A 19,326-nucleotide genomic window follows, 5' to 3' on the forward strand; every position below is an offset into this window, starting at 1 on the left:
TTTTTAAACACTCTTTTCCTATGTGCAAAAAAAGCGACTGTGTCACTGTGGAAGTATACAAGCAGAGCTGAGCTGGGCAAGTGCCGTGTGTGTGACTTCGTGGTTTATTTACCAACCACCCAGCGTCCTGAACTAGTCAAACTCATTGTAGAATTGTTGCCGTGGCGCGCTCCAGCCTGCCGGTGATGGATGTGGAGCAGCACCAGTCCAGGTAGGTCGGAAAATTCGGGCGAAAGGCAAAATTTTCCAGCGACCCCCTCTTCTGGGTCGGGAGAACAAAGATGTCGAAATCAATTTTCTCTCCACACACTCGCTTTGGGCTGCTCATTCGGTTTGGTTCTTTCCTTTCCTTCTCTCCACCTTCTCCGCGCCCGAATGGGCCTATATGTTCTGTGTGTGTGTTGTATACAGAAGACGGTGCGCGCCAGTAATGCGTATTGTTTCGCTTCCACTTGTTGTCGAGCAGTAGGTCGCGCCGTTTCGCTCACTCCTACTGGAAAGCGGGGTTCGGCAAGAGTGTATGCGAACACAAAGAAGAATGGAATCGACGACGTGATTCTAATATGCGGTTTATTTTTGCGGGGGTGGATTTTCCTGACTGTTTTTAGGACTACATCCCAACCAACGGAACGACCAGCGAAAGATGATAGCAGCAGCAGCAGCACCAGCGCTACCGATGGCGCGGGCAAATCGCTGGGACCGGTCCGGAGGAAGTGTATCATGTGCTTGCTGCCGTTCGACGAGCTGGGCTCGATCGAAACCGCATCACCGGAAGAGCTGAAGCGGATCGTGGAGAACGCGTACAAGATTGCCAAGATCGAGGTGAGTACGGTGTTGTCATGTATAGCGTCGAGATGTGGTTGATTATTTCTATAATCTTAGAGTACTTCTATCTAAACAACCTGTTATTTTTTCCATTTAATCATAATATGCCTCTGAACCTGTACGTAAAAATGTCAGACCACATAAGTGGACCCTACACGATTGATTTTATTGACAATAATCGTATCGTCAATACATTCTATATTGACGGAAATACATCGATATTAACAATATTTCTGTATTCACATTATCATTATTGTCAAAATATTCAAACTGTATGTACACGGCCAATGAGAGAAACACAAATTTAAGTTCAGTTTAACCATACATCGCAAAAAGTGCAGGAACTCACATACTTAACGATCCTGCGCACCTCTAGGGGTGCAAAGGGCCTTTGTGAAAGATTTCCATCCTGGGCGATTACTAGCTTTGGCCTTGACCTGTGCCCAAGTCAAATTTCGGTCGACGTTCTTAATTTCACTGTTTAGACTCGCCGCCACGAGCCTCTGGGTCTGCTTCTGCTGCGATGTCCTGCTGGATTCCAGTCCTCCAGTGCTTGCTTGCAGATTTCGTTTCCGCTCCGTCGTAGTGTGTGGCCGACCCACCTCCACTTCCGTTCACGAATTGCTGTCTCTATCGGCTTCTGATGGCACAAACGATGAAGCTCGGAATTTGAGACCCAAACTGCACCTTCTGAGTGTTCTATGCTGATACACACCTTGTTTCACTGGCGTATAACAGCACAGACTTCACGTTCGAGTTAAAAATTCGGATTTTGGTGCGTCGGCTGATCTGATTCGCTCTCCATACGTTTCGCCCTCGCCTTCTTAATCCGTGCACCTATGTCGCTCTTGGTGCCGCCGTCCGACGCTATCTGGCTGCCAAGATATTGGAAGCTTTCGACTTTCTCCACTGCCTGCCCAGCTACCGTGAAATTGGAACGGTTTTCCGTGTTGACATCCAACGATTTGGTCTTGTTGACGTTGATGGTTAGACCTGCTTCAGAGGAGCGTTCCACAAGATCGACGAGCTTACTCTGCATGTCAGAGCACCGTTGTGCTAATAACGCAACATCATCAGCCAAATCGAAATCGTTGAGATGCTCCATGGTAATAGGCTGCCACAGCAACCCACGGTTCGGTACACGGTCAACGGCTTCAACCATGATCTCGTCGATTACGATGAGGAACAGTAGCGGTGATAATATACATCCTTGCCTCACACCCGCGATTACCCGAATCGGGTTAGACAAAGCTCCGTTGTGCAACACTCTGCATGAGAAAACCTCGTACTGCGCTTCGATGAGGTTGACGATCTTATCAGGGACTCCCTTGCGAGCGCCCCACAAGTTTTCGCGGTTTAGTCGGTCGAAAGCTGTTTCGTAGTCAATGAATACCAAGTACAGGGACTCTTGGAACTCATTGATCAGCTCCAAGATGATGCGGAGCGTGACAATATAGTCCACACAGGATCTTCCAGCACGGAATCCTGCCTGCTGTCGTCTGAGAGCCGCGTCGATCTTTTTTTTTTTTTTTTAATTCTTTATAAAAGAGATTTTTAGCCTTAGGCTAGTTCATCTCTAGCCGCGTCGATCTTCTCCTGTATCCGATTGAGGATAACTTTACACAGAACTTCGAGAACAATACACAGTAACATGATGCCTCGCCAGTTGTCGCATACAGTTGGATGGGGGATCTTGGGGACTTTTACCAAGACGCCCTGCATCCAGTCGGCCGGAAAAGTCGCGGTATCCCAGATATTGACGAATAGTTGATGCAACATTTGTGAGGCTAGCATGGGGTCAGCTTTGAGCATCTCTGCTGATATGCGATCGACCCCCGGGGCTTTGTTGGACTTCATACTTCGGATGGCTGCTTCTATCTCCTGCAATGATGGAGCTTCAGTGTTGACGCGAGTAACGCGCCTCACCCTTGGCGGATCATGCCGAGATGTTGATGGTTGTTTGACCGTTGAAACTTCGAGAAGTTGTTCAAAGTGCTCAAACCAACGTTTCAACCGGTCAGTGAGGTCGATGAGCAACTGTGCAGTCGCGTCTTTCACAGGCATCCTTGGGTTCATCCTCGCCCCGCTCAGGCGTCGTGGAACATCATAGAGGAGGCGGATATCGATAGTTGCTGCGGCTTTATTTCCTTCATCAGCCAATCCACCCACGCTCGCTTGTCCCGTATACAGGAGCGCTCAACTTCCCTCTCTAGAGCCGAATACCGCTGACGGGCCTCGTTCTTGGCTCCTCGGGTCCTTGCTCGCTCGATCTTCCTCCAGGTTTCATCAGTGATCCACTCCTTCCTCTGAGTGCGCAGCTCACCCAGGTTGTTCTCGCTTGATTCAATAAAGGCATTCTTGATGCTCGTCCACTGTTCTTCTACGCTGCCACCTTCCGGAATATTAGCTGCGCGAGCCTCGAGTTCTTCGACGAACGATCTCTTCACTGCTGGGTCTTCCAGTCGGCGTGTGTTGAATCGCCGCCCGAGTCTTTCCTCCCGCCGTTGAACCTGTGCAATGCGTAGGCGGATCTCACCGACCAGGAGATGATGGTCAGACGCGATGTCAGTGCTGCGTTTATTCCGAACATCAAGAAGGCTCCGTCTCCATTTTCGGTTGTTGCAGATGTGGTCGATTTGGTTCTCTGTATATCCATCACGGGAGACCCATGTGACTTTGGGAGAAGAGCAAACCCCCGATCACCATGTCGTTGTTGCCACAAAACTCTGCAAGCAGCTCGCCGTTCTCGCTCTTATCTCCGAGACCATGCCGTCCCATAATGCGGTCATAGTACGAGTTGTCGGAGCCGATCTTCGCATTGAAGTCGCCTGTGTAGATCTTGATATTACTTTTATGTTCGTATGGCAAGTATTAATTTCACTGGGAATAGAGGAGAAACTACCGGACCGTATAATGAAAATAGACTAGTTTGCTTTAAGCTCACGAGTCAACTGAACTCTTCCGTATATTTTGTTTATCTTTTTATGCTGCCAGCAGTGCTGCCAGTTGGGCGGAAACAAAACATCGCAGCGTCACTTGACAGCTTGACGCTGTGATAAATGCGCCGGTATGCCACAATTCTTCCCCTTTTAAACAGGCTATCAATTCAAAATTTGACCTTCGTCAACCACAATCAATTCAAAATACTCATATTAATAATCATAACAGAAGTCTTCAAGTTTCTTCTCCTTCTTATTTCTCTTCGACCTTCTGGGTTCCTCTGTCACTGTCACTTCCTGATGTTTCCTTTTTTTTTCCCCACTCGGGGCCTTCAACTCCTCACTACCGATGTCGTCTGCTCCACTGTCACTAACATCCACCCTCGTGGTACTGTCCGGCTCGCAGTTCGTAACTGTCCTAGGCGTTTTCACAGTGACAATAATATTCGGGTACTCCCAGACGACCTCTCGGTAAGGCCTAATTTGTGAACGATGCGCCATCGCGCCTACGCTTCCAATTTGTACCTGGAATACATTGTGAGAGTACTTTTTAATAAAGATTGCTTTTAACCATCTTGAATGAAGGGAAGGATTGTGGTTCTTATACCACACTTCATCTCCAGCCTTCAGTTTATCAATAGCATCCTGTGAATGCCTCGGGATTGTCCCGACCAACTCTTGTTGGATGATTTCATCCGCAGGCTGTGGTAAAGCTAGTTGCTTCTTGTAATGTTTTTTTGGGTTTACCAAGTCCAAAAGAGTCTTTGGCGTATATGAAAATATTCTTTCAGACGGAAAATGCCCGTCGCTAGTCAGGTTGTAATTTCTGAAGTTAAACAAAAAAAGGTTTATCTGATCCTCCATATCTAATAGTGCAATATTTGGTTCCAATAGGAATGTCTTAAGTACTTCCTTTACTGTTCTCACTAATCTCTCAGCTTGTCCATTGCTCGAAGGGTGGTAAGGGGGACTTTTCATTACCCTGACACCTTGCCTCTCAAGAAAACTTATAAAACCATGCGAATTGAAAGGAGGACCGTTGTCCGACACTAAAACATCAGGTAAACCGAAACGCGCAAAAAACGCCACTAGTTTTTTTAATACCCTATTACAATCTGTTCCTTGCTTCATCCACTCCACTTCAATCCACTTAGAAAAACTGTCAACTATCAACAGATAAGTACGATGCTCAAAAAAGAAGAAATCCACATGGATTCTACTGAAAGGCCTTGTTGTCGGTGTCCATTTAGACTTATCCTTCGTTTCCTTGTAAGCAGCCATGCCATTGCAGGCATCACAGCCTGTCACATATCTTTCAATGTCGCTATTGATGCCGAACCAATAGACCATGCGTCTCGCTAACTGTTTCATTTTCACTATACCAGCATGGTTGTTATGCAAAAGTACCAGTATTTGCCTTTGATGCACTTTCGGTATAATCACCCTATCTGCATAAAGTAGGCATCCATCCACTAATTCCAGGTCCTGCTGATTTGCGTAAACATCCGCAAAACGCTTGTCCACTCTATCAGGCCAACCATTGAGCATAAACCATTTAATTTTCTGCAAAAATTCGTCATCCTTAGTACTTTCTGCTATCATTTTCGAATCCATGGGTATATCCTTCCCAAAATTTATGCTTTTAATCGCAGCTGCATCCAAATCTTCAGGAACATTCTGCTGTAAGGGGAATCTTGAACAAAAGTCTGCATTTCCCAGCTTATTTGAAGGTCTATAAATGATGTTGAAATCATATATTGCTAAGTCCAAAATAAACCTCTGGAGTCTGGTAACATAAATCGAGTTTTTACCCGCCTTGCCAAAAATTCCAACCAATGGCTTATGATCTGTGTAAACCGTAAAAGGTTGCCCATAAAGATACTTATGAAACTTTTTGATGGTACATACTAGCGCTAACGCCTCCAAATGCAAAATAGGATATTTCTTTTGTGCCTGATTTAGTGAAAAAGATGTGAAACTTATTGGTTTCTCAATTTCATCCACCACGTGAGCTATTAACCCCCCTAGACCATAGCTTGACGCATCCGTGACAACCACTATTGGTTTCTTTGGGTCATAAAATTCTAAAAGGTTTGCCTTCAACAATGACGCTTTACCGTCCTCAAATGCCCTTTGGCAGTTGTCATCCCAGATGTACTTCACGTTGCTCTTTAATAAATTGTATAAATGGTATAGTTTAGATGATAAATGTGGAATGAATTTATGATAATAATTAATTAAACCCAGGAAAGATTTTAATTCAGATTCATTTCCCGGCGCCTTTGCTTTTTCAATGGTGGAAATTTTGTCTGGACAGGGCATCAGCCCCCTCTCACTTATGATGTGCCCCAGATATGTGAGTTCTGTCACAAAAAACTTGCATTTTTCAAAATTTACCTTAATGTTAGCTTTTGCTAACCTCTCCAAAACCATTATAAGCTTGCTCTTGCATTCCTCCAGTGTTTTTCCTGCAATCAAGACATCATCTAGGTAGCATTACACATTTGCAATCCCTTCCAACACTTTATCCATTACCTGCTGAAAAATAGACGCACTGGAAGACGCACCTTGCGGTAATCTATTGTAAGTATACAAGCCTTTCATAGTATTAATCACCACAAACTTTTTGGATCTTTCTGTCAGTTCTAATTGAGTATAAGCACCTTCCAAATCAAGTGCACAGAAAAAATTGCATCCCGCCAAATTCGCAAAAATGTCTTGTGCTGTTGGTAACGGATAAGTGTTCGGTACGATAGACTTATTAATCGATACTTTGCAATCAATAACCAGTCGTATATCATTATTTTTCTTCATCACAATAATAATGGGTGATGCCCAATCACTGGTATCTATAGGTGTAATGACCCTTTCTTTTTCTAATTTGTCCAGATATTCATCCACCCTGTCCCTTAATCTATATGGCACCTCATAAGCCTTTTTAAAAATGGGTGCCTCATCCCTGAGCACTAATTCTGCTTTAAAACCCTTAATTGGTTTACAGAAATCTTTCTCAAACACATTAAAGAAACGTTTCCTTAAATCTGTCACACCATTACCACCATACTCCTGATTTAAATTGTTGATTATCAACGATTCAGTGAAGAAATTCCTCCAATTGGGATAAAAAACATCAAGCCAAGTTCGACCCAATAACGGAAAAAAATCGTTTTCACAGTCCAGCACTAACAAAGGCATAGACTTCTTCTTTCCATTGAATTCTACCTCGACCATTGCTTCCCCCATGATTTTCAGTTTAGCTCCGTTTACAACAATAAGCTGTTTCCCATATCCACTCAAAGGATTGTCAAATTTAGCCAAATATCTCCTCTTACTAATAACAGAAACGGAAGAACCACAATCTACTTCCATTTCCAGGTCTTTACCTTCCACATTCACTTGTACTAAACAAGGATTACTTATTTTATTAATGGACGAAACCAACAAGCATTGTAAATCACCTGAATCGCTTTCCTCTTCCTCCGACTCGTCCGTGCGCATCCGTTCGAGCAGCTCTGTGATGTGCCTATCCGCTGAAGGTCCCGGCCTATATGAATCGACCAGATTCACCGCATCTCTGTGAAGGTTTTTCAGTTTGAAACACTTTTTCTTGATGTGACCTTTCATACCACAAAAATGGCATATCGTCTCTGAATAATCCGGCCGATGCCCCTGCTTGAACCTTTGCCCATATCTGAATTCACCGGAACTCGTTGTAGGATTTCTCCCTCCGTTCCTTTGCGGCGTCGTATGGTAAGGCGTGTAACCCAAACGGCTTCTTACCGGCCCCCTGCTGTTGCCTGCCTCCTGGTGCGCTAACTCGTATGTCCTTTCCCATTTCCTTTGCGCGTATCCCTTGCCAATGGCTCCTACCAAACCCTCATTTTTAAGACCATCCGCCGTTCCGGCATTTGCCTTAGCCACCTCCCACGTGGCTATTAACTTTTCAGCATTTGCTAAGGATAATTTTTCCTCGCTTAACAGCCTTTGTCTAAGGCTTTTGTCCTTTATCCCTGCTATAATGCGATCCAGTATGGCGACATTTTTAAAATTTTCAAAGCCGCAAAATTCGGCCTGCAATTTAAGGGACAAAACGAAATCTTCCGTGGTCTCGTCTGGATTTTGAACCCTGGTGCTAAATTTATACCTTTGTACTAAATCAGGATCTATTTTATCTAGACGACTTTTGAGTTTGGCAACCAAATCGTCAAAAGCCGCCTGTTCAAAATTTCCCGCCGGATAAAGAAGCTTGATTTCTTCGAACATGACTGGCCCGCTCAACGTAACGAAATAGGCCATCCTGTCTTCATCCTTCACTTTGTTTACCCGGAAGAAATATTTCAAACGAGTAAACCAATCGTTGAAGGAGGTTCCACGACGATATGGTTCAATCGTAAAGGCCACGTTAGAAGAACTCATTTTTCTTTTTCTTTTTTTTTTATATGTAAGGAAAGTTTTTAAAAGCACACTATTCGTTCCCCAATAAAATGGCTAAAAAGAAAATGACTGCAGTCAGCACAATATGGTCATTACCCAATACCAGAAAGGAAAGGAGAAAAAAATGGAACCTAATTGAAAGGTACTTCCAACAAAGGATAAAGAAACAAAAGGTTTTCCACTCACCGACCGAAAACAAAATGTCTTTGCCGACCTTCAGCCGACCTTTTCAAACAAGCGCCGGATATCCTGGCACCGGAGTAGAGTCACCGGCTATGCAGTTCTTTGCCTACGCTGAGAATCCTCTTCCGCCTTGGAGAAGTGTGTTATCACTGGCCCCGTAAGGGAAACTCACCCTCCGTTCCGGCAAGTCTCGTGATATGGTCACTCCGGATGGATTTAGCGGCCACTATCCAGTTTTAATTTACCTGCCGAACCTTTATCAAATGAAAGAAAAAAAAACTCTCTTATAATTTGATCAACACAAAAAAAAACTCTTCCAAACCACTTCTGGTCACCCTATTTATAAAACCGTATAAAGAAAAACACCTAAACAAAAGCGCGTCTAGCAAATCCTGTCTCTCTCCCGGCAGTCACCGGCACGCTGTGAACAATGGCGATTCCCGCTGACAAAAGGTTTTCACACTTCAGTTTGTCCACTTTTCACTCTACTTACGGTTCTTTTGCCTCCGCTAAAACCCGAAAAATACCGGCGGCTTTTACCTCGGCTAAACTAGTCCCTCCTGGGAAAGAAAATATCTCTCCGCTTGATGACCACTATGCCTCCGTATGCACCCGCCGATGTTGTACACACTCGATGCTGCTGGCGTACTTTTTTTTTTTTTTTTTTCTGCACGAATAGCACTGCGGTTTCACTTTTCACCAAATCGCACGCGAAAACAAAAAGGTGAAGGGAATCGTTTCCTACCCGTCGCCACTTTTATGTTCGTATGGCAAGTATTAATTTCACTGGGAATAGAGGAGAAACTACCGGACCGTATAATGAAAATAGACTAGTTTGCTTTAAGCTCACGAGTCAACTGAACTCTTCCGTATATTTTGTTTATCTTTTTATGCTGCCAGCAGTGCTGCCAGTTGGGCGGAAACAAAACATCGCAGCGTCACTTGACAGCTTGACGCTGTGATAAATGCGCCGGTATGCCACAATTACCTCTTGGAGTCTTATCCACGATAGCATTCAGTTGACTGTAAAAGTTCTCTTTGTCCTGCAATTCGGCAGCATCGGTTGGCGCATAACATTGGATTATGGTAAGGTTTCGGACCCGTGTTCTGAATTTGGTAACGATTATTCTCTCATTGATAGGTTCCCACTTGATGAGCGCAGCCTGTGCTTGGGCGCTAAGCAGAAAGCCAACTCCACGATGTTGCGGGGCGTTTTCACCTCGTATACCATAATATAAAAGTACCTGTCCCGAAGGCAGCTTGTGTTCTCCAAAGTTGTGTTGAGCTAGCGTCAGTACATTCCATGTTCCAATTCTTGTCCGTTGTTTAGCGCTAAAAGTCGTTGCCATAAAATCAGTTCGTAATCTTTCACTATAGGTTTCTGTAACAATTTGAAGGTTTCGGAGACAGTAGGTGGTTGGTCTAAGGTCTCCTATCCGCCGTGATGGGACTGCCATCCTGGGTATAGCTTTCGGGGAGAAGCATATCGTATTCAGCCGCTGAATGCCAGTCAGACGCTATTTGAGCCGCCCTAACATGGAGAACAGATGCTCGGGTTTTGTAAGCCACATCCTCTGAAAAGGATGCAGCATACGACCAAAGTTCCCACCGGGATTGGTTACCCGATCTTCCCTAAGGTTACTCGTACCCCAGCCGGCGCCGCGGGGAGGAAGTTACTGGGCAAGAGGCTAAGGACCACTTTCACTTGAGTGACGGGTCTATTTTATAACCTTCAAGTACGCGAAGTACCGGTGGTACGCATTTTCCCAGTCATTTGCCAGCAGGAACTTAGCGATGAGTAAATTTGCCTCATATTTTCCTGTGAAAAACCTCAAAAATCTGCCGGAAAATGAGGAAAATTGACGTAAATTTTACTCAGTTTAGGATTAGTACTAACAGGTTGAGAGAATGCAATCTTTACTTTTCTTAAATTCGGGAACAAATTTGGGTCAATCTCATTGGCCGTGTAGGAGGTTTGACAGCTGTAGAATACCCCTGGGTTTAACCTCTTTTTTCGAAGGAAGAAGGCGACACATCTAAATCTCAATTCTAGATGCTCAACTAATAGCGAATTCGTTTAGGCCGTTCGCAATGCTGAGTTTCAAAATTGTTTCAACTGCTCGTCAATTCTATAATTTGAAACTGTCAAAAATAAAACTGCAACACGATCAGCGCAACGCACAGTTCTAAAACATGTTTGTAATCATCAAGTTCCATAAACTTTACTGTTCTCTATGAAGTTCTCCGTTTTTTTTTTGTGGAGCTCTTCGAAACATCTTCAACACATCCAAAGAAATTTGAAACAGAGTTTTATTCGTGTTTCAAACTCGCTCAGAAATAAAACAGAATAGTCGAGTAGCCGGCGCCGGTGGTGTAGTGGTAAGCGTGACTGCTTTCTAACACCCCGATGGGTCTGGGTTCAATCCCAGCCGAGGTCGGTGGGATTTTTCTGAGGCATAAAAATCTCTGGTCACGTCTTCCTTCGGAAGGGAAGTAAAGCCGTTGGTCCCGGCCCATGTGTATTGAATGGGTGCGATATCCTACGCAGGTGTGGAAGCTGCCTTCCTTGCACATTCGATTGCCATCATTGGATGGCAATCGATGTCCGTCGGTGATTGGCACTAGATTGCGGAACAGAGACCGACGTTTAAAAAAAAAAAAAAAAAGAATAGTCGAGCAGTTGCAAATCTGGTGCAAAATAGTGCTCGAATAATGAAACTGCAACTCAGCATTGCGAGAGGTGCGTTTCTGTTCTAGTTTCAAATTGAAACAGTCCTTATAAAATACAACAGCATTGCGAACGGCCTTATTATTCAGTTCCAACCTGGATCGGGTATCAAGATTGGGTCTGCTTGTTTTCTGACAAACGTCAGTTTGCTCGTTTGTTTTTAAAACCTAGCTCAGGTTGAGGTTCGTACTGACAAAAAGTTCGGTTTCGCAGGATAATTTACCTCCGCAGGAGTTGTCTTTCTGCTGTAATATTTAGTAGATCGGATGGGATTTATCATCCCCTGGTGTCTTCTGCAACAGAATCCCGTCGTATCCCACCTTGCATCCGTGTGTAGCCCGGTAGCAGCTTGTGGGTGGTAGAGTACCAAAGCTGGTCGAGAACACAACGCTTGCATCAACTGCTTGATTGCATCGTTATGCTCCAAATACAAAAACTACATCATCCAAGTCCGTGAGTGGCTTCACGATAGCTGAACAGTTCTCCACAAACTTTCGGAAGTATCCAGCTAGTCCTAGGAATCTTTGAATCTCCCTAAAACTCTTAGTGTCCGGAAAGTGCTTCCTGGCTGTTGTCTTGTTACTCGATCACCTCGTATCTTAAGTATTCAATCTGCCACTTGATCCTTAGGCCGTGACGTTCTGCAACACCAATAAACCATCATCAGCTTCCCCAATCCTGCTTGCTTGTCCTTCGCCGTAATTACCAGATCGTCGATATAGTCTACTACCATCATCTTCCAGATCAACTCTCGGAAAATGTGGTTATCTCCAAATCCAAAGTGGAAAACACCCTTGCTTCTTGCAGGTTGTCTACACAGTCAGTCTAGCTAGATTACCTTGGCATTTACTTTTGCTGAGATCTCTGGAAAATATCGGTTAGCTAGCTGAGATCTCAAAAAAAAAAAACTAATTTGTTAGCTGAGTATTAGCAATTATTTGACTACTCGAAATCTAGGCAAAAAAATTAAGTGTATATGATGTTCTCAATCAATCGACGAGGAAAATGATCGCGAACGATTGCCTTGTTAAGCCACCTATAATGAACGCATAGTCTTGTGGTGCCAGTTGTCGAGAGTAAGCGTGGGGTTGTCTATTTACCATCTAATGCCTCCACGGAGCAGAAGTTGGCTCTAACGGAACCGATGCAAGCGAGCGGGCTAATCCTAGTCAATTCATTCGTTAATTTGAATGGTAGACTTAGCTTTCATCAGCGAACAAGATACTGTCGAGCTGTTGGAACCCCCGGTCCCGTTACTGGATATCGACCATCATCATAGTCCATTCATTTTAAAAGTTGACGCTCACTGCAGAGCGCCCGAAGTAGCTGACCAACTGCTATTAACTGGGCACAACTTCTGGAAGGTGATTCTGTCGATGTCTTCTACAGCAAACTATACGAAACTCTCTATAAGCGAGTTCCTCTCAGACGGCGTTCAATGAGACCTACATCAGTTCAACCCTGGTGGACCACTGAGCTACGTAATTTGCGAAACGTTCTGCGTAAGGCTCGTAAACGTTTTTCAACAGTTGAACCATAAGCATACAAAATCTTCGGCTGATCGAAAGCAGATACAATTAACTACTAGAATCGAGCAATAAGGAATATGCTAACCGAACGCAATCGAACCTAAAGCAACCCCAGTTTCAGTAAACGATACCACGGCTAGCTCTCCTGCCGATGTAGCAAATTTGTTCGCGATCTTTTTTCAAACAGTTTACAGAACATCTACACCTACTTCCTAGCAGTTTCAATCAAATTCAAGAGTTGACGTTCAGAGAGTCTTGGACGCCCTCGATGCATCAAAAGGCTCCGGGGTAGATGGAATTCCCCCTACTCTCCTAAAATACTGTGCACGCTCGCTTGCTTTTCCGATTTCCTGTATGTTCAACCGTTCAATGAGTGAACGATCTTTCCCTAGTGCTTGGAAGATTGCTTCAATCGTACCATTTCAGAATGCAGGTAATCGAAACCTTGTTGAGAACTACCGTGGGATATCACTTATCAGCTGTATAAGCAAGGCACATATTTGAGATATTAGTCCACAATGTTCTCTATACTGCGGTTTATCCAGTAATATTGGAATTCCAGCATGGATTCGTCTGGAACTACAAACCTAATGTGCTACACTAATACACTGTTTCGAGAGGTTGAATCCCGGAAACAGGTTGACTCCATCTAAATCTGTACGCAACTGAGAAACTAAAAACCATGGGACTCCCTACTTGGTTAACTGAGTGGATTATTTCGTACTTGATAGACCGATTTCGACTAACTCCACGCGTTTGAGAGCCATCACAATTACATCAGGTGTGCGGGGTGTGCCACAAGGTAGTGTCCTCGGTCCAATGCTGTTTGTTCTTTTCGTGAATCTGTGCCCTCGTATTTCTTTGTTCAAACAGTTGTTTGCCTCGCCCTACAGAACGATATCAACGAGCTGTGGTGTAATGAGAATGGGTTGAATGTAAATATACGAAAATACAAGGTGCCTGAGGTCCATACAAATTTCCAAAAACATGTATGGATGATTGTCTACGTGGGCGAGAGAGGGGAGGGGTCTAAAAGCTCAAAAAAGTACCTAAGTAATGGTGCGATCAATCAGTAAAAGCAGCAGACTATGTTTTTTTTTAATCTAGTGGGGATAGAATAAGGCATAGTGAAAATTGCAAAGAAGACGACGGGCCTAGGATTGAACTCGCGACCCTCTGCTCAGTAAGCAGAAGCGGTAGCCACTAAGCTACCGAGCTTCGTCACAAATCTGAGCGACGATTTCCCAGCAGGAAAAGGATCTCCTAACCGAACCGCCGTGCGTTGGCAAGTTCAAATCAACCCGACAACACCTTCGGCGGCTCGGTTATGCGCATTTTTTCTGCTGAGAAAGTTTTTTAAGATGATGACAAACCACCGCTCTTCTGTTTGTTGTAAAGCCCTACACTGCCTATAAACGCATACCAGTCCCATATGGAAAAAGTAGGCATTGAGAAAATGGCAGTCGAAGTTACGAAGTGCAATTCTCATGTAAATATTTGAAAAATCATAGTAAATTTATTGATATTTTTTTCAAGCTAAAATCTATCACAATGAAGCTTGCATGTTCTGTTATATCAGCGAAAAATATGGCAATTCCAAAAGCAGAACTTTAACTTGAACTATGAACGATTGAATTTCAGGATGGGACTGATATGCGATTACTTTGCTTGATGGGACAAACTGACTTGATGTTGTTTTCATATTTTTCATGATCAAAGTCCATAGTTTTATCACATAATATGAAAGTTGATGTCAATTGATAGTGGATAGCGTTGTTATCTCAAAATTGACAAAAATCCATATGGGACTGATATGCGGTTATAGGCAGTACAGTAAAAGTATGGACGTCTGTCAAAAGTTGTTCGAAGCGAACAGTCAAAATGCACCGCTTTGCTCGATTGGAACAGCTTATTTTCAGTTTTGTGGTGACAGTCGTCCATATTTTCATTCTAAAGTGGACCCTACACGATTGCTTTTATTGACAATAATCGTATTGTCAATACATTCTATATTGACGTCAATATATCGAGATTGACAATATTTCTGAATTCACATTATCAATATTATTGTCAATAGTTCCCCTTCGCGTCAATATATTGATACGTGTGGGTTTTGCTTAACATACCTCGATTAAACGTTATCAATTAACCACTTTATTCGAGCACTTAAAATGACGTTTACTACCACTCGACCTTTGAAATAAAGCATTATTTTGAGTTTTTTTCTTCTAGAACCTCGAGAAAAGTAGCCAACATTTGTGCGTTTCATGAAAAAATATAAATTATTTGGTCCAGTTTTGTGAAATCGCTGGTAGAAAGTCACGCCAAAACTGCTTGACAAAGTGGTCAATTTAAACTCCTCCGAAAGGATATGAAGGCTGGCCACTTCCTTTCTCCACATACACAGACGTTCTACAACGTTCTACACACATGTGGCGGGATACTTTTGACGAGCAGCATATCGAGCTACAGCTAATTACCCAAAAACGGTTCAATGTACAAAACAAACAGTAAACAGTGCATAGCAACTACACTGTACACAAACATCATCCTCTGTTCGAATGAAGCCTCAGACCATTCAAAACAAAAGACCGAAATCGCTTTTTCGAATGATTGCTGCAACCGGATGACGGTTGTTTTGAAATCAGATGATTTTCCTCTCGAATACTGGATGAAACTTGTTATGAGAAGGATAGGGCTTTCACTTGAAATGCGTAATGCTCTCTGCAGAATGACTGTCATACTAAATGGAAATGCATATGGTATTGGTTCAGCCCCATAACGCAAATCATTCAAAACGAAGATGTAAATAATTCTATCGAACGTCATTTGCTGATCTGAGTTGACAAACGAGGTGGAAGCATATGCATCGCTATCAGAGCTGTTACGAACAAAGGTAAAGGATGAAAACCAATGTTTGGCTAATTCGTGGTGGAGGAGGTTTTCTCCACCACGAAAATTTTTTGTATCCATGATGGAATGGCTTATTATGGCTATTCAGTATGGAATTGTACATAATCAAATTATAAATCTAATTAAAAGCACTTGCATGTCACACTATTCTTAAATGTTTGTCCTCTGAGTGCCGTATGTTTTATAGCTAATTTTCAAACGAAAATCATCCTGTATTTGGATGACAGTCATATGGATGTTCATCATCTGACGACGAATTCAACCATGAGAAAATCATCCGAAATTCGAATGTATATTGTTAAAGGGCTCGAGCAAAGCAATAATCATTCGAAGTATTGCGGATGTTTTGGTTCAGTGTATAAGAGGCTTACAGCTACCGAGCAAACTACTTACCGAAAATCTGAAAAAGAAAAGAAAAATACACATTAGACTTCTGAAACGCCCTCTATTCCCTCCCTCCCCACTTCCAGATAACCCCATCGAGCGGCAGAATCGAACCCCTCTGCGGTAGCTGCCGTGCCAAACTGGGCTACGACTTCGACGAAGATGCCTACTACGAAATGCTTAGCCAAATGTACAGCGAAACTAGTCCGCCGCAGCACCAGCAGGCCCTGGGCGTCATTCCGGTGCACATAGGGCTGCTACCGCCGGCCCCGGAAAATCCCGACTACTCCTCCCCGGGCAGCCCCCTGCTAGATGCCGCCTGTGGTACGTTCGTAGTTACCGAGCTCGGTCGGGACGAATCCGATGGCTCGGATCTCAAATGTGTCATCTGTTCCAAGGTATTCAACTTCAAGTCCACACTTCGGCTGCACATCCGAAGTCATCACAATAACACCACCCTCCGTGAGCCGGAACCGCACAAAATACCCCGGAAGCCACGGATGTACGAATGTACCGAGTGCAATCTAAGCTTCAAACTGAAGTACGACTACGACAAACATCAGGCCATGCACAATCGGTCCAACCTGTTCCAGTGTGACGTGTGCTACAAACTGTTCAAACACAAGTCCTACTTTCTGATGCACCGGAATGCGAAACGCTGCAAGGCGATTCCGCTGAATTTGAGTGCCGATGGGGTCGGGGCCGTGGTCCGCAGTCAGCCAGGCCGAGGCCAGGGCATTGGTACCCTCAATGAGGGTATCCGGAATACCAGCTAGAAAGATTTACCATTGAAATCTCTTTTAAGAACGAAACAAGCTTCCTTCGTTTTTGCCATAACGACCATACACACACACACACACACATACACATTAAATGTACGTGTTTTTAACAATTATTAGCATTAGTGATTACCTACTAATAGATGTACTTGATGCCGAAAAGTGCGGGTGGAAAACTAACCCATACCAAATTGACAATGTTCCTTAGACTTAGTCGCCCGTTGTAAAAGGACGAACAGTTTTAATTTAGTTTAAGACCCACCGTTTTTGTTATTGTTTTATAATTTGTAAAATCCCCCATGAAACCTAAAGATTAGGTTATTTATTTTACATACGGCAAAATCGCGCAATATTCCACCCGGCACGTCTTGGCATCAACCACGATTTCTGGTCTCCTCGTTTTAGTCATTACTTGTAAACAAATGTTAAACCCAAAAAAAAAGTCAGCTGCATTAAACAACACAATAGAAACCGGTAGATTAATTCAAACAAGCTTTTAGCGCATAAGCCAGATTACGACCGCGCTATTTATCATTCTCTTCGGAATTCCTATGTAAAACACAAACTAATTAAACGAAATAAAAACTAATAGTATTCGATTCTTGAATAAGATGGAACAGAAACCAAAACTATAACATAAATCAACTAAGAAAGAGGATAATGCATTTCCTAATTACCTACATTTCTAGATGGAACAAAAACAAAGCAACTATGTGAAAGAGGGAAGAAATGTGTTTATTGTGATGAAACAAATTGTGAAGAAACAAAACAGAAACTACATTTAAACAAATACTAGATATTAGGATCCTACATTTTATCTTGAATGAAAATATAATGATTTTTACAAACCAAATTTTTAAGGCCGTTGTTGAATAATTAATTGAAGGAGGAAAAGGTAAGTTTGGTTAGATTCTGATTTAATGCGATATTTTTTCGCCAGTATTTTAGATCATGCAGCTAAATTTAAGGCAAATATCCAAATCAAAGAAAAATATGGTGGTACTGAATTTTTTACTCATCCTAATTGTGGACAAAATATTTAAAAAAAAAACACACGTAAAACATAGTTTAGCGTAGTAGTGAAATCCGGATTTGTGCTTTGGAGGTAAACATACACAAATGTTAAGTTGTTTGCTTTCTTTCCTATAATTTCTCCTCACATGAAATCAACTCTTCACAACCCGAAATTTTGCCAGGTCGATATAAACAGTCATAGTACAAACATGGTAATGTGAGATACAATGATGTGGTTTGCAAATGGGTTCCTATCAGGCTTTACTTTTTTTAATTCGATAATATTATGTCCACAGACATACAGACATAACACTCACAAGTTGTTCATCGCACAAGCATTTAACGGTCAATTTAAAAGTATCTCAGTTGGTAGTACTGCCACATGTGGCGCGCATAGTCAATTCCCTTGCGTTTGACGTTTACACACTACCGCCATCTGTTAAGCGTACTACCCACCACAGTGTACTCAACAGATGGCGGTAATGTTTTAGCGACGATGTTTTACAATGAGAAATATTCAATGTGTTACGTCTGTTTGTCTATGTTATGTCTATAAACCGATGATCTCACCTGCCGATGGTCTCTTGAATATTCAAATTGAAGAGATGTTTGGATCTCAGTCATAAAGCACGGTATAACCAACCGGTCAGCACTAAAGCCCTCTAGTTAAAGTATGGACGACTGTCACCACAAAACTGAAAAAAACGAGGACAAAAAGCTGTTCCAATCGAGCAACGCGGTGCATTTTGACGGTTCGATTGGAACAACTTTTGACAGACGTTCTAGTCTAGTCTAGTCTATAGTCTACACATATACACAGCCAGTACTTGAAAGAATCCTGGAAAATGATACATCTATCATTTTTCTTGTCATTATTAATGCCTGCTGCACATCAAGGATGTGAAACAAACAATAAAGCGGCCAGGCCTACTGTGTAGCGTTTAGTTAATTTTTGTGGAAGTGAATGTTTACCATGTCTACTTAATAAGTATAGACAGTGGTTAACATTTAATCCACAGGTAATCAAAGAGCGGGGACATACCGTACCAACCGCTCCGTATGCAGGATTTGAAAATAGGCTATATAAATCGTTGGGAGTGACAGAGCTAAGAAAGTTAATGTACACTCCTTGGTTGTCCGATCTCCTGGGATGGAACACAGGTATTTACCCCTTGTGTTCGAGCGTACAGTCCTCCCTCCGTACAAGCGTGGACGGCACCGCCAACCCATTGCCATCCCTCAATCAATCCCGCCGACCTCAGTCGAAGGACAACAGAGAGCGGTGTGCGGACGTAACCTATACGGAGGGAATGCTGTATTCGCCTAGGTTATAGCCAATGACATTTATATAAGGTCTGGGCCAACAGGCAGCTTGCTGGTGTTAGAAGCAAAAATGTTGTAAACATTGCTGAACATCTGCGAACAGATAGATATACGTCACTGCCAACATACTGAGAACAGATAGATATACGTCACTGCCAACAGCTGTTTCGTGTAAAAAGATAAACATTGCAATATAATACGAACACCACTAACCATTTGCACATTTCACTAACACCAATAAGCCCTTTGGCCCAGACCTTATATAAACGTCATTG

At 43.0% G+C, this 19,326-nt stretch overlaps 1 protein-coding gene across 1 annotated transcript; it reads left to right on the forward strand.

Annotated features, from left to right (window-relative positions):
• Positions 1-34: 34 nt before the first annotated feature.
• LOC135701442 (zinc finger protein 805-like) lies at positions 35-17,561 on the forward strand. The gene is made up of 3 exons (XM_065222238.1): positions 35-211; positions 609-822; positions 16,022-17,561. The coding sequence occupies exons 1-3, from the start codon at positions 186-188 to the stop codon at positions 16,709-16,711; spliced, it is 930 nt and encodes a 309-aa protein (XP_065078310.1). The 5' UTR covers positions 35-185; the 3' UTR covers positions 16,712-17,561.
• The last annotated feature ends 1,765 nt before the right edge of the window (positions 17,562-19,326 follow it).

This window comes from Ochlerotatus camptorhynchus, unplaced genomic scaffold (assembly GCF_037179485.1).
Source record: "Ochlerotatus camptorhynchus isolate MF236.1 unplaced genomic scaffold, CSIRO-AGI_Acam_v1.1 ptg000162l, whole genome shotgun sequence".
In the NCBI taxonomy this organism is placed as follows: domain Eukaryota; kingdom Metazoa; phylum Arthropoda; class Insecta; order Diptera; family Culicidae; genus Ochlerotatus; species Ochlerotatus camptorhynchus.